General features: G+C 40.5%; 2 protein-coding genes across 9 annotated transcripts in view; one reads left to right on the forward strand and one right to left on the reverse strand.

Moving 5' to 3' along the window:
- The window catches only part of neurl1aa (neuralized E3 ubiquitin protein ligase 1Aa), an 82,356-nt gene extending 74,881 nt beyond the window's left edge, over window positions 1-7,475 (forward strand). For both annotated transcript variants that reach the window (XM_030429670.1, XM_030429671.1), the window contains exons 5-6: window positions 2,388-2,537; window positions 4,296-7,475. In XM_030429670.1, coding sequence (XP_030285530.1) covers window positions 2,388-2,537; window positions 4,296-4,537 — 392 coding nt within the window. In that variant the 3' untranslated portion in view covers window positions 4,538-7,475. The remainder of the gene's footprint in view (window positions 1-2,387; window positions 2,538-4,295) is intronic.
- A 5,493-nt stretch (window positions 7,476-12,968) lies between these two features.
- sh3pxd2aa (SH3 and PX domains 2Aa) overlaps window positions 12,969-27,990 on the reverse strand; it is a 115,903-nt gene continuing 100,881 nt past the window's right edge. For 4 of the 7 annotated variants that reach the window (XM_030421706.1, XM_030421680.1, XM_030421699.1 and 1 more), the window contains 6 exons: window positions 27,144-27,261; window positions 24,598-25,001; window positions 24,453-24,467; window positions 22,979-23,028; window positions 22,341-22,460; window positions 12,969-21,951 (listed from right to left, as the gene is read on the reverse strand). In XM_030421706.1, coding sequence (XP_030277566.1) covers window positions 19,930-21,951; window positions 22,341-22,460; window positions 22,979-23,028; window positions 24,453-24,467; window positions 24,598-25,001; window positions 27,144-27,261 — 2,729 coding nt within the window. In that variant the 3' untranslated portion in view covers window positions 12,969-19,929. The remainder of the gene's footprint in view (window positions 21,952-22,340; window positions 22,461-22,978; window positions 23,029-24,452; window positions 24,468-24,597; window positions 25,002-27,143; window positions 27,262-27,990) is intronic. The other 3 variants (XM_030421689.1, XM_030421713.1, XM_030421672.1) reach the window with 1 other exon arrangement.

Genomic DNA, 27,990 nt, shown 5'->3' on the forward strand with positions numbered 1-27,990 from the left:
ATCCATTTCTCTTATCTTCTCTGATCTAATTTTAAGTTATATGTGAAGTATTTGGTGCTAGGTTTTCTAATCAGGATCTTTAAGAGAATCAGTTTTAGGTTTTGAAAAAGATAATTGGCCCTTTTTAAGCATTTTCAGGAAGATGCTAACATTTGAGGTTACTGTAGATAAAACTTTCAAAGGTTCATTACAGCCCATTGTAACTTTGTTAAACTAACAGCGTGTGTTCAACCTGTATGATTGTTTGACCACATGTGCCTGTGACCGAGTTTGGCCTATTATTTAGTGATGTAATTGCTTTATTGCAGAGCGGGGCCACATTTGCCCACCCCCAGGGTTAAATTTCAACTCAGGGCTTTCTAGACCCAGTTCAGTTTACCTTTGAAAATAAAATTCATCATGACAATTTCACATTTGTAGTTTGATCTAGTCAGGTAGCAGGGGTATTTTTGAATGCCAGGCAGGTTACAGAAGAGAAAATACATTTTGAGAATGCTTGTGATGGAATACCAATCTGCCAGTGCTGATCAGTGTCTTCTTATACTTGTGGTCCTTTCTTGTATCTAAACATAGACAATGGGTAGAGCATCACACGTGTTCTGCTTGGCTGAAAATGCATTTACTCATGGTGACCTGTTATATAATGTTACACACTATACATACAGTACAAATCATACACACATGCGTAGCCGAAGGGGCTCAGAAAGCAGCAGGGCAACCCCTGGTATGCAAACAAAAGAGATTCTTGATCCCCCGCCCCCACGCTTGAAATGCCACATGAAACAGCTCCTGATATAGAATTACGTGCTGCAGTGACATGACGACTCACCAACTGTAACAGAAACACTGCTGCTGTTTATGAGCTGGCAGTCATTATGGGGCAGTTTCTCTAAATTCCAATGACACATTATTGGCTTGGCCCTAAAGTGAAGCGGGCCTGTGTCTGCTGGCCCTGGGCATCAGTTTGATTGATTAGAGCGCTGGTGCAGATGGCATGCAGCCTGGCAGACTGCTGGGCCATTCGTTAGTGCGGGGCTGTCATGATGTTACTGGTCAGTGTTGACAGTGACGCTGCCACACCAGATGACTCTGGTTTCATAGACGCACCATGAAATGTTCCCCAGTAACATTCAACACTGTGGAGTGATGCTCTTTGAAAGGAAGAGCAGGACCTGAAATAGGATGCATAAATATCTGCTGTGCACACAGTGCACTTTCTGATGCAGTTTTTAGTGTGCTATATTTTGACAGCAAGCTGCAGGGCAGGTAATTAAAGTAATCAGCATTTACATTGAGAAGCACTACAGCATTGGATAGGAATTATTTGTTGTTGATTACATGCTTGTTCTGCAAGACAGCTCATTTGCATATTCATTTGTTGGGTATTGTGATGTCTCTGCACTACCTGTAATGGTAAACCATTGAAGCTATTTTAAATCATTACACATTACCTATGGGACATACCTGGACAGCTTATAAACAAATGATCAAGATCTATACAGCAGAACTAAAGATATGACCTGATGCCTACATTATGCACAAAAGGCTTTATTCTGCTTTTTTCAACTATGCACTAGTAGTCCTCAAAACCTGTAAACACACTTACCCTTTTAGTCCAACACTGACTCTTCTTTTAGCTCTGTTTTGCTCTTCACCTACTGCTAAGAGAACTATCTGGCTGTTTAGGTGCTAAATGTTCCGCTCCTCTTTAGTGGCAGCTGTTTGGTGCTAGTATGCGTGTGCACACCATCAGAGCTTTTTCACTGAACACAAGTGACAAGTGACTTGTTGACAGTTAAAACACTGAGCTGTAAGGTCGTAGAAATCAAGTCAAATGACATTTCTCAGTCGATCCATCTTAGAGAGCGACACCTTTGAAATTAATAATAGTCATTTGACCCACTGATAATGAATACTCACATGTTCAGCTTGTGCATTGTTAATGACTTTGACTCAAGATTGTCATGTCATAGCCATAAAAATCCTGATCTGTCTTTGTAGGCATCATTGGCTATGTGTTCTTGGAATTCTCATTTGTTTTCCGGCCATCATGTAAATATAGGATAAGGAAAGATTGAAGGACGCCAACTCTGTTCTGAAATACTCTTTCCCAAAAAAGAAAGAGGAGAGCTCTTGTCTTTAGTGATGAATGTGCTCACTTCTAAAATGACTGCTCTTACAGATCGGAGTGCTCTCTTTCATGACTATAAATGTAACCTAGATAGTGGGGAAAAAGTGAGTCCTGCTTCGGTTCATTGCCTGTACCTATGTACCCTTTCAAGGTGTGTTACAGAAACAAATCAAACTATATGTATGTGTTGCTGGAGTAATTTGAGTTCTGATTAAACATAAACATCTAACCTCCTGCCTTAATCTGCTCCGACTAGGCTCCACTCATGTTGGGGATCCGCGGACCACGTCGAACCCCAGCTCACCCTCCTCCTCTCCACACACCCCCAGCACCCTGGGCAGTGGCAGCTCTGATCCAGTTCTCAACGGAGGCCTGTGCTCTGCAGCGTACTGCAGCTCAGCGGGGGGTAGGTACACCCAGATAGAGAGCTACTAGTATAGAAGGAGATAATTTATCACCTCACAGGGGACTGAGTGGAAGCCATTAAGGGATAGTGAGCAGATGTCATCCTGCGATAGTTAGAAACAATGGCTAGCGCTTCATGGTCCCACCGCTGCTGCAGCTGCAGCTGCAGCTGGATGTGTTGAGTATTGGGCATGTTTTATTATGTCACATAGCTGGGTTATGTAAATGGGACTGATGCAATGTCTTTTTTGAGATAGTTCAAGACATAAACCTGATACTAAACTTCCTATATACGCTTGTTGTCTTTTAGACTAATAATCAGGCTGAGTTGCCATTTTGTGTCAATTCATTCTGGTAACTGGATGTAGTTTTCATGTTTGCAAATCTCCAGCTCAGATTTCACTGTTGTAAAAAGCACCCAGTAGTCATAATTGAGTAAAAGTAAAGATATGGTGTTTTACTTGATAAAAGTGAGTTACCCATACAAATAGTAGCTGAGTAAAGATCTTAAAGTATCTGATTAAATGTACTTCAGTATCAAAAGCAAGTGAAATTAAATTATACATATACAAAAATGCACTGCACATTGTGGGTCGACCCGATTATCGACCTGTTCATTAATCACATCAAAAACTCAGCATTTTTCTTATTTCCGGAATCAATGTTATTTTAATGCAATTGTAGATCAGGAAATGACTCCAGCACACTGTCCACGTCACTTGCAATTAAGTTTAATGAAAACAATGTTTTGGTACTTAGACCTTCATCAGGTTTCATCTTATCTTGTCAATGCAGTACAGTACAGTACATTTTTAAAGTTCACTTTACTTAAAAGAATCTACTAAAAGGGCTAAAAAGTGTTACTTACTTACTTTAACTACTTTACTTTTAAGTAAAGTCACTTTGTCAGATTTTACAGTGACAGTGACAGTTAATGTATACAGTCACATTCCATCAAAGGTATTTTTTATGTTCCATGTCCTAAAAGTGTACTTAAATGCATTGAAAATCACAGTATGTTTGCAGGATTGAGTTGTGACTATCTAGATGACTTGATATGTAGGATAGGATGCTGTTCTAATAATTAATCCGGCCTACAAAGCTCTGATTGGTTGATTTCTACTATCACAGAAAATAGACTGATTGAATGGGTCATTGTGATGATTGCTTCAAATAACAGTCACTTCAGTGAACAAATTGTGGTTGATAGGCATTGATTTTTTCAGCCATAACCATAATGTTTGAATATATATAGTTCAACACATTTCTCCTGTCCTTTTTTTAAAATTTAGGCTACTCTGTTGCTTTGCTAGCATCTTTGATAAACCAAATATACCTAACAGCAACCTCTCACTGCCAGTCCAGCTAACTGCTACTGCTAGTTTTGGGCAAACTGCCATTTTCTAAAGTCTGTGGCCCAACAGGTATAGTAGGTCTCCAAGCTAACATTGGTGAAGAGTTGTGTATACCTTGAAATACCATCATGAAAAAATGTCACCAATGTTTTATGTTAGGTGAGGTAGGAGTTGTCCGCTGTTATTTCTATAGCCATCAACAAAAACTCAAGACTATTTGGAATTGTTGTGTTCTCTGTAGGCCCAACCCTACCCTCTAACAGTAGCAACACTTTTTATCAACTCTACTTCAGTACATTTGCATCTAGCTGTTTAAAAATAAAGGTAAAAGTATACATGGTGTATGTACTTTACTACTTTTCGCATCTTTCCTTATTTAACATTTTATTTCAATTTCACCACAGGAACAAACCCAAATTCACCAGTCAGCCTCCCCAAATCACCAACGTTCCCAGCGTGCCGTGGGACTTGGTCCGATGAGTGCTCTATCTGTTATGAGAATATGGTGGACACGGTCATCTACGCCTGTGGACACATGTGTCTGTGCTACACCTGCGGCCTCAAACTCAAGAAGATGTCCAACGCCTGCTGCCCCATCTGCAGAAGGCAGATCAAAGACATTATCAAGACCTACCGGAGCACGTAGGGGGACAGACGGACAGACAGACTCCCTAGGAACAGCAGAATCTCAGAGTCCGGGAAAGAAACGTCTATGTTCAGGGAAATGAACTCTGGTACTCTCATTTAGGATTTTCACACGTGTATTGTTGGTTGGTTCTCTTGAATGACTTTTTCCAAAGCAAGTACTGCTTTACTTGAAAGGTCTCTTTCACTTGATAGTCGCTGTCACAATCTCCCTGCAGAGGTGGCACTTGATGTGGCAGTGGTTTTCCACAGAGAATTTAATTCTGTGTTCACTCTCTCCTATGATCTTGGAAGACTTTGAAGGAGAGAAACTGAACCTATTCCAAAATGATTTCATCTCTGGAGCCATGTTAAAGATGTAGGGAATGCCACCCATTTGCATCAACGCAAATGAGTCACTTTGGGGCTGAAAGTCTCAATAATCTCAGAGGATGACTTGAAGTTCTGAAATATGGCCTCACACCACAGCAGGTAATCATCTCAGTATGTCACAACTTGTGTCTGTGTGTTACTGAGATTTGGAGAAAAGAGAAGTCACTGTAATACTGAAGTGATGGATTTCTGTATTTGTTGTGGTGATTATAAGTGAGTGATGTGCTTAGAGACGCAAGGCGGTGCTGAGTATACTAAGTAGGATTGTAACACATCTCGTGCTCGTATAATCTAATGTACCTTCATGGTAGTTCTATTGCAAACGTCGGTGGTAGCTCTATTGTTGTGCTAGCTAGCTGCTTGCTCTGCAATGTGGTATGTTGCACTGAAATCAGCCTCGTCCTCTCAGAAATGCCCCATTATTGAGAATGTAAGACATTAATCTTTAAACATCTACAAACCTGCGTCCTGCATACTCAGAAGCTCCGAATCTATGAAAGGGAACTGGAAGTTGAAAATAAAAAAAGGTAATTTGGGTTATCTTCAGGGCCAGGGACCATTTTTAAGATGTGAACTATTTCTCCAAACTTGACCTACACACTTGCCTAATACACTGTGAGCACTCATGATGAATTGACAGGCCCTCTAAAATAGTTCCCATAACACCTAAAGTCAAAGGATTGTTGCCATGGTATCGCACGCCACTACGGACACAACACAGCCTCCTGCCTTAACCCACAGAAGATTCATTTGCAACATGCAGATGGATCGTGTTCTGTGTTTTCTGCCATTTTCCAAAACCCTTGACAAATTACCAAATAATACCATTCTGTGTCACAAACAGTCACACAATGTTCACTCAGAGGAGAAAAAGCACAACAATTTAAAGTTATTTTTGTAAAAACAAATCCATGACATTTTCGATATTCAACTATTAAAATATGTAATATCCCTTGTCACAGGCCTTTCACCAGCAGCAAAGATCCTTTACAGAAGTCAGTTGGGTGCAGGGTTATAAGAAAGTGTATTTTGAATATTTGTGTGATTCCTATCCCCTATGTTCAGTATAAAATGTACTGAGAGAAATTTCAGCTGTAAATACACCACCTCAGCAGTAAGCCATAGCATATTACAGGACATCACACAAAGCTGAGAGGCTGTTTTGTAATAATGATATTGTACTTCATTTTGTAGATAACCAACAAATGGGGCTCAAACCTATGCTGCTATGGCATTTGCCAGCTGTCCTTTCTGGGAAAATGCTGACAGTAATTCTTAACACATCCCTCCTCCCACATTACAGTTCAATTACGCTACTGCTTGAAGTGTTAATTCACATTTGAATGTTAACTTATGTATTTAGAGAGATTTTTTATCAGTGTGCTTGATTTGAAAAAAAACTTTTTAAATTTGTTGTGATTGATAATCATGATTCTACAATGTGTTTTCTTGTAATCCAAAACCAGGAGAATCTAAATGTCTTCTTGTTTTCTAATAGTGATATTATAGAGCGTTGCTTGTACCTTACCGCAATAAGAGATGTTGCAGTACACAATCAAAACCTCGTTGCTTTGGGGTGCAAGATAGAAACTCTTGGTTTTATTACAATCCATGAATTTCATTCTTTCTCTTTTGTTATTTATCTTCTTGTGTGTAAACCCATGTTAGATAGCCCTATGTCCCATTCTGGTTTTATATCTCTTATCGTTATATAGTCTGAATGCCATCACTGTATGGCAATGATAAATGTCACTTTATGATGCTACTGATTGTAATCTTATAAATGTTTAGGCTGGTGTTGCTCTCTGAGACTCAAAGGTGGCATGTTTTATTTTGTGCAGACACTCCGACCAAATAGAAAAATCATTGATTTCTTTTTTTCTTAGTCTTTGATGCATTATATAAATGTCATTTCCTTGGTGTAAAACCCTGTATTCAATATTGGCTTTTTTAACATTTACATACATTTTTGGACCACATTGACTAACAGTTCAAATCAAGCTAAAAACAATTTGACTGAAGATTTTCATTTGTAAAATATTCTGTACAAACCTTAATGAACAGATGTAATGCCATTTTTATTTTATTTTTGCATCCACAGGCTCCTTGAATGTTACTGATCCTGTAATGTACTATTTATTTGTCCATCTATGATGTGTGGACTAATTCCTGCAGACCTTTTCAAGCTTTTCTTGCGTGTTTGCTTTTTCTACATTGCCACTATACAGACATGACTCCAGCCAGTCGCACAGCAGCACATTTAGAGATTCTTTCTGTAGCTCTTAGTACTTTTTGCCATGCATGAGTAATCTTTTCACTCTGCATGAACATCGGGACCAACCATAGACGAGCATCAGAGAGGAAAGCTGTTAGTGTTCATGTAGACTGGAACCAGTGGCTAGAAATACTATATATTTGTCCATTGTTGTGACTCAGCAGCTGAAGTACTTTGCATACCTGTATTTTCTTTTGTTTTCATTTGAAACAGCAAGTGTTTGTTTGTGAGCTCTGTTCAGTGTAAGTCGGATGATTGGTTAATAAATTTTCCAGATGTGTTTGAGCAAAAATCATTTGTTTCTTAAAAGAAGTAACATTGACACAGGTACACAATGACACAACTTGTTCTTTCAGTAAAAACCAACATAATATTTTTTAGGGATTACAAGACAGGACTAGTTGTAGGTTATGTAACTCTAAGGGAGAGTTCACACCAAAGACAGAAGCGTAAGATGCTCACGAAAAGCATTTTTTTTTTTTGGGGGGGGGGGCTTTGAGCACCACAAGCAAAGTGCCATCTAGTTCCATTATATTTAAGAGGATGCTCATATGTCTACAGTTGATATCTTCAAGATTCTACAGCTCACACCAAAACAACTAGATGGATAAATAGCACTACATGTAAGAGGAAAAATATGTATTTGGGATTCTGAGGTATCTATCTCTTTAAATCTGCAACCATCTATCTTGTTGGTCAATTGTGGGCAGTAGACACAACAATGGCACTTATGACTTGATAAAGTTATGGCTAACATCCAAGAAAACAGTTCAGTACAACTATCTTAGTTTGCAACCAGCACAGATATAATCAACAACATGATAAATGAATTGTATAAATATTGAGCATATAACACCATGTAAGCATGCTAACCTTAACATGTTCTCACTATATAATGATGTTTTAATTAATGTTACCAAAACCAGACATTCGTAATAAGTCCAATGTGCACCCAACTTTGAGCTCTGTTTTGGTCTGCATCTTCTAAATTCTCAACTGTTCATCACCTTAGCTAGTTGCTAACTTTAGCTGTGTAGTTAACGTACAGTTTGTTGTACACTGAAAACAAGCCACTGCTGCTGCTGGAAATAAAGAGGAGAGTAGAGACTGAACTGAAACGATATGTTATGGGTTCAAAAACAACAACAATATAAGCTAAAAGAGGCTTAAAAGTTCTTTAGAGCCGAGGGAAATTGCAGATTTGGGTGACAGTGTTGTGTGGGTTTGTCACTAACCATTTGATCCATAAATAACATAAAAATATTGATTAGTGCAGCTTTAACTGAAAAAATAGTCATTGTGTTTTTAGATAATTTGGTGTACTTGTACCAAGCATGGTCTAGCTAGAACAGCACCTAATCAAGTCATCTTTGAATAGCCACCAATGTAAAGCTTTGGTCACTGCAATGCCAGATTTATTCACGTTTCTTTGTCTTCTATAAAACCTCTATTGGGAGATTTAAACCTCTGTGTCTTGGACAGGAGCTGTCAAGCCCTTCTACAGGAATGGTTGAAGATTAAGCTGCAGATTGATAAATGCCCATTGGGTCTGTGCAGCAGAGATGTTGGATGAGTCACTCAGGGCCTGTTTATTAATGTCAGGTTTTAGTTTTCATTATGCAATACATGGAAAATTGACATTTCAGTGCGAGCATTGAAGTTGAGTACCCTGCCTTTCTCTAACCAACATATTGTAACATTGGATTTTTTTGTGAAAATGTACTATTTTTTGTGGAAAAACTTATTTTATTCCCTGGTTTATGCAGACATTAGAATATTTTCCAAAATTGTAATTTCATACATTACATTGTATGCTCCCCTTTAAGTTAAATCAGGATGTACATAATGTGGTGCACCTCCCCTTTAAGGTTAAAGGAGAACTTCGGTTGATTACAACATGCAGCTTCATTGCTCAAGCTACCCTCGACTTGCCAGTACCGAAGACACGAACAAATTTGGTCCAGCCATTACAGAGCTCCGTGAACGGAGATGTAGCATTGAACGCTAACAGCATGGGGTCAGAACTTCACATTGTGTTTTAACCGTCTTAACATGCTCCACATCTCACACCAGAAGTTATGCAACATCAGCAGACACCTTAGCACACAGCACTGTAGCAAGTATGACTCAAACTGAATAAAAAAGTAGTTAAAACAGTGTGTTTGTGCAAGCAGCTACTCACCTGTTTGTTGACATCCGTGTGTTCCGGTAGCTAGACCAAACTAGTCAATCCGTCGAGCGTGCACTTACTCCCTCACTGGCGGAGACGGAAACGTATTCCAGCATTTTCGTGTTTATGTTCATAATGTACATGTCCATGTTACAGCCTGTCATGAGCCATGAGCCTTACAATAGCCTGTCAAGCCTGTTAAGTGCACACTCGATGGATATGCTAGTTTGGTCTAGCTACCGGAACACACGGATGTCAACAAACAGGTAAGTAGCTCCTTGCACAAACACACTATTTTAACTACTTTTTTTATTCAGTTTGAGTCATACACGCTACAGTGCTGTGTGCTAAGGTGTCTGCTGATGTTGCATAACTTTTGGTGTGAGATGTGGAGCATGTTAAGACGCTTAAAACACAGTGTAAAGTTCTGACCCCATGCTGTTAGCGTTCAATGCTACATCTCCGTTCACGGAGCTCTGTAATGGCTGGACCAAATTTGTTCGCGTCTTCGGTACTCGCAAGTCAAGGGTAGCTTGAGCAATGAAGCTGCATGTTTAAATCGACCGAAGTTCTCCTTTAAGGGTGATTTAGAGCGCAGAGTGACATGAGAGAATGTGAAGTGATGTATCACCTTGTGAGAGAGTGCGGTTGTCATCCTAATGGGAAGAAGCGGACATTAAGAGAGATTGAGTTACTGAGGAATATGTTGTCCCCATGCTTTCCTTTCCCGCAGCCCTAAAGTGATATAAGTTCAAGTTAAGGCAAGATGAGGGATTCCCTACAATATCATTCATTATAAGATATAGTGAATAAATAACTTTGGGCTCAAAGACACACACAAATATGTTTTGTGTCACTTGGCCAACTAGTGTAGAGACCAGACCTTTGCTAGTAGTTTTATGTCTTTGTCTTTCTTTAAATGTCTTTTGTAGACCTGATACATTTCCACATCTTGAACAGCGAAGTTAGTTAGTTGTTGTAATAATTTGATTAATAATTCACTTACCTTTTCTGGCGCTCTATCACATGGCCTTCATCAACACTTGAAGTTTGTGTAGTTGCCATATAATTGTAGATGCTTAAACTTTCCTTTACTCCAGTTCATTGTCATTCTCCTTCGCTGGTTAAATATTGGACCTGCTAATGGAATGGCAATAGTTTATACACACTTAACCTTTGGCACAGAGACCTAACGAAACCAGAATGTGAGTTGGCCAACAACGCAGATGTAGTCAGCAGTGCATTTTTATATGTGGGCGAACACAATGCCTGGTCATCTGGAGGGGCGCTGGCCCTCTGTTGCATCATGTGCCACAGCCTCTGTTCCAGGCACAGCTGCTGGGTGGCCATATTGTGACAGGTAGGGGGTCAGGAGATCAGTGAAACACTTTAGCTGAAACATACACTGTAGATATCCCGTTGAAGGTTCTCAGCCATCCAGGTCACCTCTCATCCATCAGTTCAGAACTGACGAAGCGCCCTCAAGAAACCGAAACAAGTCCAGTTGCCCACGACACAGCACTTAAAATAACAGTGTAGACGGGCTGCTACTAAAATGACTGCACACTGTAAATTCATGAAGCATCTCATCCAGATGACTCCTCTGAGCGCCCTCATAGCTTTCTAGCTGTGATTGCAATCGACAACTCATGACATCTCTATATAAAATAACCGGCTGATGGATATGAATAGGATGAGTAATAATCTCATGAAAAGAATAATTCAGACAAGTATATCTAATACTTGTCATTGTTCAGCTGAGCATCCTCAACCCTGCCAGAGATCATCGTTCTTCAATGTTCACACCCGATATTATTAGTCACGCTGAATAAAAAAAGGGATTGATCATAATAGAATCTCATTTCAAATCTCATTGTCAATGTACATATTAAGTATGTAATGTGCGGGTCTATTCATATGAAAATCTGCCTGTGCTGCTCTCTGTCCTGTCAACACGGCTGCTGTCTGGAGGAGAGTTTGAAGCATGAATGGTTTAACAGAGCCATCTAGTGGATATACATTGGTATACATTACCCGTGTGTTAACACATGAAGGGGTTTGATCAATAATACGCCATCATTCAAAGAAGTACTGATAATGTTGAATTTTAATCAGTGATATTTGCTTTATATGCCATCAGAAAGACCGAGCTGGAGGACAGACTGCAGTTTCCTTCAGTTCTACTGAATCTTTTAGCAAACAGTTTAAGTTCTACAGCCCTCAGCTTTACTGTTTTTGTTCACTGTTACCACTGTCATCATTAGTCCCAGCAAAAAAGTTCTGATAACCCCATTGTGCACTGCCTTATTAACACCAAACAACAGTGGATATAGAAGATTTAGCAGATGTAGGGCTGCATTTTTCCACAGGAGACAATGGAGACCAAAACTAACTAAGGGGAGAAAGAATTGACTTTAAAAATTCTTCCAAGACACAAACATAATTCTAAATGAATACTAATGTTGCTCTGTGTGTATTGGATGTGCCAGTTATCAACTGTTAGCTAACACTTGCCAGAACATCTTTAAATTGTCCTAATTGTCAATGTTAGCATCTTAGCACGGTTCTAATTGCTATACCTTTATAGAAGAGCAGTGTATCTGATATTGCAGCATTGGTGATGTCTATGGAACATTATAATAATCATGTTCCATGGACTGTCATTGCAATTGACATATCACATTGTTGTGATGTCATAGCTGTGCATCTTGTGTTGTTGTTGTTGTTCCTGGAACTTAATGATTGTTGCACTATGACCACCATTACAATTCAGGCAAAAGAGACAAAGTCCCCATTTGGAGCAGGTCGTTGTGGCTGATTTAATTTAGTACAGGACTCCTGCATCCTGTTTGGAACTAACTGTTATAGTGTTCTCTCATTATTGTGTTTATTTGGTTAATTTTTTCAGCTTTCTGTCACAGTTTGGTTAGGTTTAGGTAACAAAAACACTTGGGCATGTTTAGGAAGAGACGGTTGGGGTTAAAAAAGACTCTTTCACACTGTTTACCACAATGTTAGAAGTGAAACATTTTCCTATGTGTATACTTTTCTGGCATTCCTTCCAAGTTGCAAAGCAATGGCATCACAAAAATAAGACTGTTTCAGCTACAGTGACGGTTTTGGAGCAACATTAACTATGACGCTGTAAAAAAACAACACCAACATGGTGATATCAGATAGTGCCAGAAGATCAAGCATGATAGTCTGACCTGCTGAATCCTCGGGAAAACCTGTTTTCCTTTTCAAGAGGTGAAGATTAATGGTTTGGCTTTTGGACAAAGCAAAAAAAGCAAAAAAAGCTGAAAATCTTGTCTCTCCTCTTTAGTGGAAAACTACGGCACCGAGAGCTCGTTCGTCTTCATTCACTGCTCTCAACCCCTTCACACGTTTCTCTCATAAGTCATACCTCGCTATATGTAACCTGCTGCATTGTTCTGCTCCTCCAGTCACTTAATATGGCTTTCACAATGCTGCGAATAGAGATAAATGTCTCAATCTATAATATTACTGTCACATACGATCTGGCTAAATTGTGAGCTGGAAGGTTTAAGACGCTGCTCTGTATCTGCAGTGGCAGATGTGACTGGAAGTGTGAGACAAATGAACAGGAGTCAGTTTAAAACAACAAAGATAATACATTTAATATTGTTTCTCTTTTGGGCAATGCGAGATACAATGTAAACATGTACAAGATACAAAAAAAGGCTTGTCAAAATGAAAAGGTAAATAAGAAAATGCCCTGTTTTCAAAAGGAATGCACGAATGCAGAATGTCTCCAATCAGAAATGCATTTGGATATCATTTGCTTTCATTGGATTTCATCCGAGCACACTGGAGTACAGTGTAATGATGCTTTGAAGAGATACGTCTGCGGCTTCGTCACCGTGTATGATTTGGTGGGTAGATGAGTCATCGCGGGATGATTCACTGACATTTACAGTGGAATAAAGCCTCCTTAGCCTCTTCATGGCATATCTTTTGAAAACAAGGAGTTTGCAAGAGTTTAACACAATTTGCATAACAACAATGGTAATTTAAAAAACAAAAACAAAAAACGAAAAGAATAGCACCTCCTTTGGTCCATCTCGTGGCCTGTAGTCGTTACTGCGTTTGTTAGTGTAACAGATGTACAGATCAGGAGTTTGATGGCGTCAGGCTTCCAAGTGTTCTTTTTTTTCTTTTTGGCACACCGCTCCCCACAGCAGGGTGATGACAAATTCCATAAATGCAACATCGAGGACAAAAACAGGCTCCATAAATCCACCTCACCTTTAACTCAACACCAGTCACTCCTGACAGCTCACCTCCACCTTCAAAATGTGGCACCTGAGGCTCCCATGCAAAATGACAGCAGCGCAGTATTCTTGATCAGAAAGCTGTTAGTGCTAGAATCTCTTCCAACTGGCTAAGGTTAATTAAGATACACTGTTGTGCTACTTAGAAACAGGGATTCAGACGGAGAGGAAGAAAAGTGCCACAGAGACACAGCCTAGTTCCTCGACACAGCCTCTTTTCTAGAGCTCAGAGACAGATCCTGCTGATGCCCGCTGGTGCCTCAAACAACCGCGATTCAGAGAAAATGTTCAGACTCACATAAATAATCAGCATTCCGTGATTCACAGGTTGTTTGGTTTTTTTGTTTTTTTACCTCAACTGCTTGAGAAAAATCCCCACAGCTTCAATAGTTCTTTCCTTTCTTCTCATACTCAGACAAAAATAGATATTAATTAGAAAAACGTACAAAATCATCCCCATAAATACCTCCCACACACTTACTAAAACGTTCTTATCAAACCTAACCCTGCCTCTATCAAACAACTCACTTTCCAGAGCCGGTGCCTGAAGCCTGTTTCATTAGATGCGAATAAACCTTTCGAATCCTCTGCTACACTTTTACGACATTCAATTCTTTTCTCAACTAACACTCAAATGAAAGAGGCAAAAAAGATACCAAAAAATCCTTCTTGTCCCATTCCGGAAAACCTTTTCAACACCCAATTCTACTCTCACGCCCTCACGGCTTCCTAAGAACTAATTAATAAAAATAAAAAAAAGAAGCTAAAAACCAGATGTACGATCAGTTTTATAAGTTAGAATATGGCCGGAGAGTGAGACTGAGAGAAGCTGCTGTAGTGTGAACTCATTCGTCTCTCCCTGACTTGCAGTTCCTTGTGTAGCAGCTTCAAAATACATCAAGTGCTGCAATTAAAACCCTGTTTGGTGTAATGAGATTTCACAGCTCAGGTTTAGAAGCGTGGAGCTCATCAGGTCGGGGGTTTTTTCAAATGTGCGTAGAGGGAGTTGGATGGAACGTTCCCTCCCTATTGGAAGGAATCATTCTCATAGTCTTCGGGGCAGAAACAGTGCCCACTCTCCTTCCATCCCCCTCCTATCAAAGCCAGCTCCTCTCACCTCGCTCTCACCTTGTCTCCTAGCATCCACTATCTGATCCATCTTCTGTCTCCATGCATCCTGCTCTCTCAAATCTCCTCCTTGACCTCCCAATTCTTGTCTCCTGAGCGCACCTGCAGACAATCCATCTCATCATGCAAAAACACACGTTGCACACAAACAGCGCCCCACCCCCAATCCCCCAATCCACAAAATCCACCTACATATCTCGATCATTTCAGCGGGAATAGACTGCTCGGCTGTGTCGAGGAAGGGAGAGACGGAAATACGTGGCGAGGGAGGGAAAATAACTGGGGGAGTGAAAAGCATGTATAGCCAGGAGGAACACGCTATGGCAGCTGCTAGTGTTTGGAATTGCAGCGCTTATGGTGCTTCACGCCCGAGAGGTGCCGTCCATTTATTAAAATAAAAAGGGAGCGAGGAAAGAAAACAGGGTGCCAGCGCAGCGGAGCTGTCTCACCCGGGTGACCTCTGGGAGCATGTTGGGAAACTCACATATTTTCTCTGGCATGAATGACTCCTCATCATCGCCGAGTGTGTTGGCATGTGTGCACACGCTCAGCTGCGCAGGTGGAATGCAAAAAAATATTATCTCCGGCAATTCCATTTTCATTCTGCTGTGTGGATCCACACGGCTTTTAAGAGTGATGTGGTGGAGAACTGGATGGCCCTGACTCCAAAATAGGCTGTAACCTAAAGAAATAGTTTCACATTTTGAGAAATAAAAATAATCCCTTTCTTGTTGCGAGTTAGATACGAAGATTCATACTACTCTCATGTGTGAACACTAACTCTGAAGTTAAATCCAGGATATATTTAGCTTAGTTTAGTATAAAGACTGAAAATGAATTAAGTAATGACCCTTAGAGGTGTCTGCAGATGTTTTAAATTTTGGATGAAGCCAGATCAGCTGTTTCTCCAGACTGCCAGTATTTATGCTAAGATAAGCTAGCCATCTCCTGGCTTTGGTTTCATATTTAAAGATCCCCTACAGATGTGTTTTTAGGCAAAAAATTAAATAAACGGGTTAAAAATCCAATGTTAATGCTAACCATCTTCATTAAAACACATATTTGTGTGGAGGTCTTTAACAACATAGATATAGATAACGATACAGATCTTCTGATTTGAGTCTAGATGAGAAAGCAATACAAGGTACTTCCCAAAATGTCAGACAATTCCTTTAAGTTGGAGTTAAACTACCAGCTATCCCAACTAACCAGTGTATAGACACAACCCCCCTCTAACAATACAGGGAACTCCATGTATTGGCCTGGACACACAGGAGGTCTTTAGCACAATGACTATTCACCTGTAGCGCATCAAAGAGCTCTGTCTGGGGCTCAGCAAAGACAAAAATATTTTTTTCTTCCTATTTTTGGCGTACATCCTGGAAGTTGATGGATTGAACTGAGATAGCCGGAGGAGGCATTCACCTCCCCGCTCTCTTGTTTACTGAGACTCTTCCGCCAGCATCTCCTTGTCCGCTGTCGTAAACGATTCCAAATATCACCTTTGTCGTGATGATCAGTTAGGAAATAAGTCTGACTTGGTTTGACAACGGTGGGTAAATGTCAAAAGAGGCATCAGCGAAGGTGCAGAGAGGACAAAAAAGCAGGAAACAAAAAGAAAGGAAAACAACAACAACACAAAAAGAAGAAACTATCAAAATTCCATTCAGGCACAAACGTGACAGCTCAGAGCAGGGCCGCTGAGGCCCCTGATGAAGGGTCGAGGCTCTCCATCTGTGAAGAAGACCCCAGATGGCTGTAATGTCAATAAAGAATGGGTCAGCGGGTTGCTGCAATGTCTTTCACAAATCACTGTTCGCTGCTGACCCGGGTCAGGAGGAGCAGAGCTTCTCGTTAGTTATTAGAAAAGTCCATCGTGTCAGGATGATAATGAGATGTCACATACGACTGCTTTGGTCCGATGATGCTGTTAGGGCCTTTCTCATCCGCTCTTTTAGTAAGATTTGTGATTATACATTTGTAATGATGGTAAAAGCTCATGACTGGCAGTTTGGCTGGGAATATCAACCCCCAACACATGTAATGGAATTGTTCACCTTTTTTCTCGACCTGTGATATTTTTCCTCTTGTTGAAGCATGATGTGTGCTTCTATTGCACATTTCCTCTCAGGTATATTTTTCAGAATTTGACAAAAAAAGGGTCGAAAAGGAAAAAAGAAGAAAAGCATGAGTGATGATAGATGCTACACAGCTAAATGTAAGCGTGATGCACAATGTTTTCCCTTGCTATTTCAGCCAAGTAAAGTCAGCTCAATCAAACAAAGCAATATGCAGTTATAATAATATGTGCTGAAGCGACATGTTAAAAGTGATACAACACGTTTACATAATGCCTTCGTCAGGATGGGGAGGCCTTAATGCCTGACAGCTGTGATCAACATTGTAATTGTTAATTTAAATACTGACAGGTCCTTATATGGTTCTTAATGTTTATCTATTCATTGTAAATAACCTCACTTTCACAATTAAAGGTTGATGTTTTTGACTTTTTGTTGACTTCTGTGTCATTTATGATCCTGTATGACGCTTTACTGTCATATTTTGAATGGGGGTGATTGTCAAAAAGTGATACAATATAAAACTATTCATAATAAATACACATAAAATCAGGCATTATGTAAAGCACAATAAAGATGAAGGAAGTGCCCATGATTTGTTAAAGTTGCAGCACACAGCATAGAGAAAAAAAAGGAACTTCTTTTCAAAAAATAAATTATAGCCCAATACAAAACGTGCTACAAAAATAATTTTAGCTGCACTGAGAATTTCCAAAAAGAAAGGTAAAAAAAAAAAAAATCATGTTTCTGTACAATTACTGTTGAGACTCACTGACCAGCAGTGCATATCTTACTGCACTGAGGTAGGACAGCTGGTAAGCCTTGTTCATGGGATGAAAATCATGTTGTAGTACTTTTGACATCCACTGGAGGTGTCTTTTTCTCCAATTTATTTTTGGCATGATCACTGACTCATTATTGAGGTCAGCCACTCATCTGAGGTGAATTAAAAAAAAGAGAGAAATTAAATAATTACAAAAACTTAGTCAATAAATAGTATGCTGAGTATTTACTGCATCTTTACATTAATGCACCCTAAAAACAGGTTTAAAGTGCACTAACTCACAAAACAGAACCACCTCGTTCCTCAATATTGTCACTGTGCGATCACAAAGTAACACATTAACAAACAGTAAACAAATATGGTTCACTAAAATAGATAACTGCGATCTAGCAGGTACTGTACTTTGTTTAATACTATGATACTGTCCAGCAGAAACATAATGAAAAAGTTAGTGTTCAGCCTCGTATAGAGAACTCGCAACCATAGTTAGAAAATGTATTTCAGCAGTCTTGAACATCATCCACTTGAATTTTGAAAGTTAGATTTCAGCTCTGTATTTCAAATGATCTTATTTCACTTCTACAATGGCGGGGAGATGATGTATAACTTCCTATTTTGGGTAATTGCTATGTCTTATTTATATGATCTTATCATAGCATAATATGAAACCAAATTTGGAAGATATGAAGAAAATACCTAAACTTACAATTACAAATACATAATTTTGTCTTTTGTTTAATGTCAAGAATCACACTGCACAGCAATATCTATTGCAATATTAAAATGTACTTGTTTTGTTCTTGTTTCATAGATCTTATATTTTGAGATCATATATCAAAGATCTTCCAGGAACTGAATGGGAAACTTTTATTTTTCCAATCAGAAACCTTTTGTTGTATATACTGTATTACTCATACCTTAAATAAATATATATATATATATATATATAAAAAAACCTCTTTGGTTTCATCACATTTTGGGCTAAATGCTGTGCAAATATGTCCCTGGGATTCAATTATCTCCCTGCATTTCCAGTACTTATTCAATGCATCCCTGCAACAGCAATATCAGTATGTTTACAGAACAAAATATTTACAAAGAGTCAATTGTTCCTGTAACGACAGTAAACCTTTGTAAACTAAGTGTTTTTATATTTAATCAGGTTGTTCGCTATTTAGATAAGTGGTTTTGCTCTGTAGAGCACTAAAGTTACATGTTCTTTCTTTGATTTTCCAGTAAACGTAAAATTCCAACTATTATTTTCAAGTTTAACAGGTTTTTTGTTTCATTTCCTTTTCCATTTTTTTTTTTACACATGTTATCCAAAATAGTTGCATCTGGGATTAAAAACACAAATATTAACACATTGTTAAGGGGCTTTATGATCTACAACAAAACTATGCCAATTAATCAAACCTGAGCAGCTACTGTGTATTTTGCCTGCATCAGATAATATGAGACATGAGGCAGGAACTTAAATGTTTCCAATTCCAGGCTCTCGGTGGAAAACAGATGTCACAAGAAAGCAGAAATAATTCTCTAAAGAACACTTGCATTAACATAATTATAACATGAACAATGAAACTACAAATAAAAATACTGATAAAAGGATTAAAATGTTGATTTAGTTTGCTCGATGACTTGGTGGCTTAAAACAAATACATTCTGTGTGACTCAAATTCCTTGAATCTTGTTTTTTTTCCTTTCTTCATCTGTGTTGTACTAATTAGAGAACTTAAGATTGAAAGTTTGCATTTTGTTAGCACTCTACAGTGGAGCTCTAAATTGGTTATGGAAATACTATTGGTGGTGTTCATAGGCCTATGGCACTCTTAAAAGATTTGGTTGATTTAATGTTTTGCCATCCACCATTTAGGACCACTATTTAGGTGAACAAATACAAAAGGCACTTATCGGCCATCATAATCAGTGATGGGCTGCAGAGCTATTACCCTGCTTAACTGGAGTATTACACAATGCAAACCTCTTTAAGAGGTTATCACTCCCATTCATACCATTTAGTTACTCAAAGACACTGTCCTCCTCAAATTTCCTTGTTCAAGGTTGACCATTCCCACAAAAATCTTTACATTTCTCTTCGAAAACGTTTTAGTAAACCAGCACTAAAAGTGTCCTTCCTTATCAGATTAAAACATGTTTTTTTTTACACACAGTATATTCAGAAATGTACATTTTCAAGGACATATTGCTTAGGGGAGATAGCGGGCATAATTCCTAAAAATTGATGCCACCCACGTCCTTGAAGATGTTGAAGGGATGTGGGGTTGGTTTTATTTCTTGCGCTCTAGGTAGTTAGAGGGGACCCAGCCCTTGCGGGGAAGCAGGCTGTCCTGCACCTGGCAGTACCACCAGCCATTGGGGTTTCTCTCCAAAACCTCCAGACAAGTACCCTCAGTGAAACCCATAGTTTCCTCATCGCCACGATAGTCAGCGATGGACACATACACATCCCTACCAAGGTTATTGTGGATCAGTTGGCTCTTCTCTATGGGCTTGGGTCGGACTGTGGACACAGGGATGCCATTACGTTGGTTAGCTCTGCTAAGAGCATCCTGGACATTGCTCGTGCTGAATGAGCTCCCTGATGACCCCAGGCTGGAGCGCTCAGCAGGCCTTGTCTGACTTTCAACAACTACATGTGGCCTCACGGTGCTGAAGGAGGCATTTCGTCGTACACCAAGAGTGGCAGAACCAGAGCCATAGTGATCACTTCTACCAAGTGAGTCATTGCGCCTCAGAGAACCAGTCATGTAGTGGCCATCCTTAGCCGGCTGTGTCGTGGTCACAAATACAGACTGAGGCCTGACTGCCACCTGGCGTACCCCATTCCTCATCCGAACCCCTCCATTTACTATTCCAGACGGCTTAGAGAAGCCACCAGGAGGCTTGGAAGGAATTGGCGGAGTGTTCCTCCTCAAGCCTTGATGCTGTGGGTTCAGACCCTGAATATTGATGTTATTGAGGGCCAAAACGTGTTGCTCATTTTTCTCCAGGCTGTTGGACTTGCTCCCTCCACTTCCATGTCCATCTGATTCCAAACCACCTGGATCACCAATTTGTCTGACAGGTTCCAGGTAGTATGAGGGAGCCCACCCCTCCTCCGATCCCCAACGGATGTACCACCAACCGCTCTCTTGTTTTTCCAGAATCTCGACCTCCACTCCGGCTGGAAAGCTGATTTCAGAATCCTGGACCTTCTTATAGGCGTCGAGAGAGCGGTAGAAATTGGGGCCTTCCACGTCTGAATCACCACGGCTCCCTTTGGAGTAAACAGAAGAGAGATCTGAGGTACTTCGCGAACACATCGAGTCCTCTGACGAAATAACAGAGGCTGTTTCAGAGTCGTCCCCACGGGTGGGTTTGAGGCCATGTCGAAACTGACTTGTAGGCCTCAGCTGCCGTCTCAGAGAGCTAATATCCATCCTCTCAGGACTCTGGGGCTCTGATTTGGTCAGGAGTGGTTTAGGTCTGACAGAAGGCTTGGGCCTGGTGGATGGGCTCTGGCCTATTCTCTGCTCCACATCCCTGCTAAAGGCAGTGCCTTTCTTGGGGCCTCTGTTCAATTCATCTGATGAGGAGTGGGGACTGCTGTCCTGTGATCTGAGGCTGATATCTATATGTCTGCCAAGGGTCTGGCTTCTCCGGCTCATCTCTGGCGTCATGGTCTTCATGGGTCTACCAGCTAAAGGTGAGGATCCAGAGGGTTTGCGTGGGACTGTGGAGGAATGGTAGCTCCTTGGGGAATTTGGCTCACTGGAACCTTTGACTGTTGAAGTTCCCTCAATGCCACTGCTTCGCCTAAAGCCGTCATTCTCATAGATACACTCCTCTTTTGCAACCTCCTCTACAGACCTGAAGGACGATCTTCGATGGGTGAAAACAGGGGACGCCTTGCACACTGGAGGAGAGGCTTTGCAGGAAGGTGGGGAGCTGCGATACTTGTCACTGACCACGCTGCTTAGTTTCACATCCAGGCTGCGCTCATCCTTCAGGGAATCTGTGTCTGATTCACCTTCGCATCCGATTGCAGGTACATCATATTCAGGTTCCTCGTACACAGGTCTGCTTGGTGGCTCTGAAGCTTTAGAGGCAGAGTTAGCAGGAGGGGGAGTCTCCTCTGAGTCTTGTTTTTTGACAGGTGGAGCTGGGGGTGGGACTTTGGGCCTTGTGAGGGTGCTGGTTCGACGGCTGAGGTTGGGCTTCTTGCGCTTGTCAATGTAGGAGCAGGGGGCCCAGCCCTCCATCTCTCCAATCTGCACATACCACCAGCCTCCTGGGTTCTTCTCTATCACCTACACAAAAAGATATGAAGAAACAAAGATATCAAAAAGTGTTTTTGGGTTAGGGTTAGGTTTAGGGTTAGATGATCAGATGATCAAAGACATGTTGTTATTACATAGTATATTAGAGGCCTTTTCAAGGACAGTTATGACAAAAGTTAAAAATGTCTTCTCCAATTGCCAGCTCAACATGAACTGAACAAACTTGAAGGAATCAATTTTATCATCATCTCTCTACCCGAGTCTTGCTAATTCTGTCTACATCATCATGTTCACATCACACAAATCTCAAGGTCGCATCTTTGTTGCCTCAGCTTTCTTGTCTATCTCAGATGACATGCATATTCATCGAGCCGTGACTGCCTCATCTCAGCAACAACAATGTAAATCTGGCCTCTTACATCAGCCTTTTGTCCTCCACGGAAACTGATGCCATCAGAGATGGAGGACTGGAAATCTGCTATAGTGTAATACTCAGCTTCCACAGCAGGTGGCTCTGGTGGCTTGGGTAACTGGAATCCCTGTGCAGCAAAGGGGGAGAGATGTGAGCAGCAGACATCATATCTAGTCGTCATTATAGTATCTGACCACCACTTAAGAATAAGTATATTCGTATGACTAAAGACAATAAAGGCATCATCTCAAATGTAAGGTTTGTGGCTTAGTATGATAATAATATACAAATATCATAGTATGTAAATACTGTCATTTAAGTGTGCACAGTGGTTAATACAGACCGTCAAAGAAAATACTTTGTTATTGTTCTTTCATGGTTGCTATGCCAACTCGTGCAGTACCCTGGGGAGCCAATTAATAATCTTTCTTTTATGTTGTTATCTTTTATTCAATGTATATCTACTGCTTTGAAATGATTTTTTCAGCTAGAACTAATGTTTTATATGTGCGAAAAAACATTCTTTAGTAGATCTGTGATGTTCATTCTTTCATATTTCTGTTGAACATACAATCATATAATCACATAAAGAAAGTCCTTTTCGGTATTGTAAGATGTTAACAGTAGCTTTTTTAATTTTCTTACCATGTGGGTTTCTCTTCTTGGTGGAGGCTTTTGTCTCAGATTTGGAGACCCTGATAAACAAAGAAACACGTCAGTCTGGGCCAAGGCTTTTGGCCTTTACATATGGCTGATGATGCCTCACTTGTCATTATAAATTAACAAAAGATGCTTCTCGCTTCACCCCAGCAGCAAAAATTAGTTCCAGTGAAACATTTGACTCATGCTCATGCATGTCTCACTATGGGATAAGGTTACTCCTGTATTGCCAGACAAGTGCATCTCGCTTGACTGACAGCACCTCACACAGAAGTGTAAATGGAATGGACTGCATTCACTCCGCATTTACACATTCACACACACACATTTGGGGCAGCTGTGGCTAAGGAGGTAGAATGGGTTACTAGTTTGATTCCTTGGTTCAATTCCCTGGCTTATTCGAAGTCCAAGAATCCTTGAGCAAGATACTGAACACCAAATTCTTGATGGCAGCCTCTGCCATTAATATATGAATTTGTGAGTGAACGGGTGAATGGAACAAGTGTTGTAAAGTGCTTTGAGTTGTCAGTAGACTGGAAAAGTGCTATAGAAATGCAAGTTAATTTGCTGTTAACATTCATACACTGCTGTCAGAGGCTATTATGCAAGGTGCTACCTGCTCATTTGGGGCACTAACTACTCATATGCACACTAACACACTGATGCAAGGGCCACTGGGAGCAATTTGGGGCTCAGTGTCTTGCCAAGCAAACTTTTGACATGTAAACTGCAGTGGCTAACAATAAACCAACAACCCTTCAATTAGTGGACAACAGCTCTCCCTTAAGAGCCACACTGTAGTGCCTTGGCCAACTAACTAGAATCATAAAGTTTGCCAACTACTTTAGAACAGATCAAGATAGCTAGGTGGCAAACCAAAAGAGTACAGATGAAAATTAACAAAACTTGGTAAGCAACCAAATCTGTTTAGATATGTGAGAATGTGGTGTACCGGATCACCTATCCAAGTTCGTCCCTACTTTCCTAGTACTTGATGATGTTAGGAATTAGGAATCTGACAGTAGACTGCCAATACAGTTACCTTCTCTAATTTTCGGATTGCCTGAAACAGTGGCACACTTTAACACTCGACACAGTCAAGGTAGGTCTACCTTAGAGAAGGAGAGAGACACTTTGAAAGTGTCCAACAAATATAGTGAGCTTAACAAAGATTTTTGTTTGCTCAAATCAAAATGCTCTTTGTGTGATAATTATTTTTCTATCATTCATGTATTTGCAAAAAATAAAAAAAATCTTCTGTGCTCAGCATTTCCCATCACATGTTCAGGAATGAGGCACACATATTCTTAGTTCTTAGTATGTGAGTGAAATGGATATTCACACAAAATTCCATGTTAAATATCCTCACAGGTGAGTTTGACAAGGTATATGTGACTGGACATTTGGTTAAACCACCACCATTTCCACCATGAGATACACCACCAGTCATGTAGCTTACCTATAGCATCAAAGCCTACACAAAAGGAAAATGACATGTCATAATATTTCATACAAAGACTAAAAATCTTTTTCTTCTTAGCTACAATGCATTTACTGCTTTATTCACTGGTATAATTGTCTTCTAACACAGAACAAATACTTACCAATTTCCACTCTATGCGGTGCCACTCTCGCAACAGCTGGGGACCCTGGCTCGCCTCTCACTTTATTTTCATTCAGGGCAGCACTTGCTGCTATTCCCAGACATGGGCTGTTGGTGTCACGGCCTGCACTCAGCCTCCTGCCTGTCTCGGCATTGATTTCAGCACTAAAGGGCATGGGCAAGCTGATCTCGCTCTTGGAGATGTGGCGTTCGGGTGTGGTGCTACCCTCTCCGTCTGTCTGGATGTCCTTCTCACTAACCGACTTCTTTTGCAACAGGTTGCTGATCTCCATGATGTTGCCAATGATCTCCACAGGGCCTGTCAGGTTCTTCTTGCGAGGGGAAAAGTCCTCTTTCACTTTTTTTAAGTAGGAGGCAGGGGCCCAGCCCTCTTTCCCTAAGTATCTGTGGGGAGAATGCATAAAGACAAGGTGTTCAGTATTGTATCTTATTGATTCCCCCCCCCCCCCCCTTTTCTGTAATTTAAAGGGGCAATGCAGCAATTTTACACATAAACGTCATAATTCCTGGGGACATTGAAAGGCATGGACATTTACCAGGCAAGGGAGGGTAATGGTGCATTCCATTTACCTGACAAGTCGGAGCTGGGAATGACTTCATATCCCAATATTCCAGTAAAAGAAGTTGGAATACAAGATTTAGCCAGGCTAGCCACTGTGATACCAGTTACAGGGTATTTTGCTCATAAAAACACCGAAGCACTTTGATAGAAGTTAGACATGACTGTGTTTAAGACTGATTTATGAGACAGAAGAGGTTCTTAACAGTATATTCTACAGCTTTTACAGATGTTGATAAGTGGAGCAGACATCTTGGATTTTTCAGGTTGGTTTTTTTTTTACCCTGTTAAAAGGTTTTTTTTTTCCATCAACATGTTAAGATTTTCCTCACTCGAATCGAGGGTCTAAGGACAGAGGATGTTGTTCACTGTACAGATTGTAAAGCCCATTGAGGCAATGTGATTGTGGGCTATATAAATAATATTGATTTGATTTTGATTTGAGTTGGTGAGGTGTAATCCGGCTTTAGGTTGTGTGTAAATTGCCGACTGGGAACTTGGAAATTCTGACCTCCCAGTTCAAATGGGACACACCATAACACAAATTGATGTTGTGTGTTGCATTATGGGAAATGCAGGATCCAGTGTTTTTGAAGCTTGACCCATACAAGGGGCAAAGAATCTGGAGCTCTTAGCCTTTGTTGTGTGATTTTGAACATTCTTTTTTAATCTGCCTTTTTTGAGTTCCCAAGATGGAAGTACACCCCATTAAACCCCCTTCAATCATGGCACTGATTTAATTTGATCATAAATTATATGAATGAATAAACAACTAAATGTACACATTATCTGGCATTTAACTATGTACTACAATACACCAAGCAAGATCCTAAGCATTGCAAAACAGACGCTATTTTAATTTTAGTAGAGTAAGTGTAGCCAGAGGCAGGTAAACAGACAGCATACAGTAATATATGCAAAGGGACACTGCCTGCCCGAGTTTCATTAACCCAAATATAATTGATTGTTAAACTAAATGAGTCATTTAAGACTGCTTTGAAAAACAATAAGCAATGTTTCCAAATGCAACTCTTGAGTCATTTGCCTCTAGGTGGGCCATTTTCTACTCAAAAGAAAAACAATCGTTTCTGCTCCCCTCTTGCATTACTAGAACTACGACCACAAGGAGTCCCCATAATTAAAAAAGCTCCATGCCTGGACTTCACTTTGGTAAAAAGGCCCACTGAGAGCAGCATGACTCAGACATGCATCTAAGGGTTTATTTCTTGTCACACTCTAAAATGGCCAATTGTGCATTCAAGTCCAGTAAAGCCTTTTTTATTGATTTAGCCCCATCTCACAAAATATAAATTTGCCTCATGGAGCTTTACAATCTGTAAACAGCATTAGGCAACTACTGTTCTTAGGCATTTGAGTTGTAAAAGAAAAACTCCCCAATAAGCTATTTGAACGAGCACTTTGTGGAAACATATGAGCCATCACACATGCACACACAAGCACCTTTGACAGGGACAGGGGCATAAGTTCCAGTATAATAAAGTTTGCACACAGTTTTGTGATCATATGTATGTCAGATGCTACGAGGCAGCATGTGATAGTAATTCCCTGTGAAGAGGAGCTCCACTCTCTTATGCCCATGGGGATACACAGAAACAAACAACTGACAGGAAATACACACTGCCTGGGTAAACAACACACATGCACACCAGAAATCCCAGGCAGGACACCCAGTTGAACTGTGGAGAGTGCCATATGTTAATGGTTCATCTTAAATACCATTACGCAAATGAGAGCTGCAGAAAAGCGCTGCCTTGATCACAGCCCTTAAGCTATGACAACTCCGAGCAATGTCACTGCTGTCAGAGGACTTGTTCACTTTGACATTGGATGAGAAAAACAAGGAACTGTGTGCAGATTCCATTACTCTCATTCAACTTTCAATTTCAGCACTGATGCTCGCGCTGTGGTGGCTCAGTCAGCTGAGCCTCTTAAACGTTTTTACTGACCTGATAAACCACCAGCCCTCCAGGTTCTTTTGGATGACCTCCACGGTGACCCCTTTCTCAAAGCTGACTTCATCCTTCCCTTGACTGGTGTACGGCTGTATTGTCACATATTTCTCCTCTGGTGGAAAGAGAAGGGGAGGCAAAGTGAGTGAAATGTTGTCATTAAACAGTCTCATACTGAGGGGTTAAACTACTGTTACAGTTTACATCTTCCTAGAGGGCCTTATGAGGGAAAAATGGCTAATGTGACCTACTTAAAATGCTCTGACTATTTCAATACCAACACAAACACTCTCCCCCTGTCAAACAGTAATAACCAGCTCCCTCTACTGGCTGAACCGCTCCCCTTCTCTCCATGTTTGGCCTCATTCAAGCTTTTTGGACCCAGACCCAGTGTTCCTCTCTCTCCAGAGGGAGATTCCTCTTCTAGCAGCAGGCCTACAATCGGGGCCTCCCTTGAGGAGATAAGATATTTGGACCAAGATCTCTCTACTCTTATCCCTATCTGACCGCCACGCTGCCTCTCACGCTCTGCTAGGCTTCCAAGAACCTAGAGAAAGAAATCCTACAGTGGTCATAGTGGGGAGCATAAGAAGGTCAGGGGATTTACAGACACCAAGGCAGATGATGGGAGCAGAGGAGGAGATGAATGATTGACAGATAGAAATGGCCACAGGAAATGTAAACATGTAGAGAATAAATTAGTTAGACAGGAGTGAATGTGACCCAGATGTCTAGAGGCAACATTGTTTAAGGAAACATGAGGGGCTTGGATAATATCTCAGATGCGTGTGCCTATTTAACTCAATGCATGCTTTCATTAGGTGGGGTATGTCATCCCCTGCCT

This window comes from Sparus aurata, chromosome 1 (assembly GCF_900880675.1).
Source record: "Sparus aurata chromosome 1, fSpaAur1.1, whole genome shotgun sequence".
Classification (NCBI taxonomy): Eukaryota; Metazoa; Chordata; class Actinopteri; order Spariformes; family Sparidae; genus Sparus; species Sparus aurata.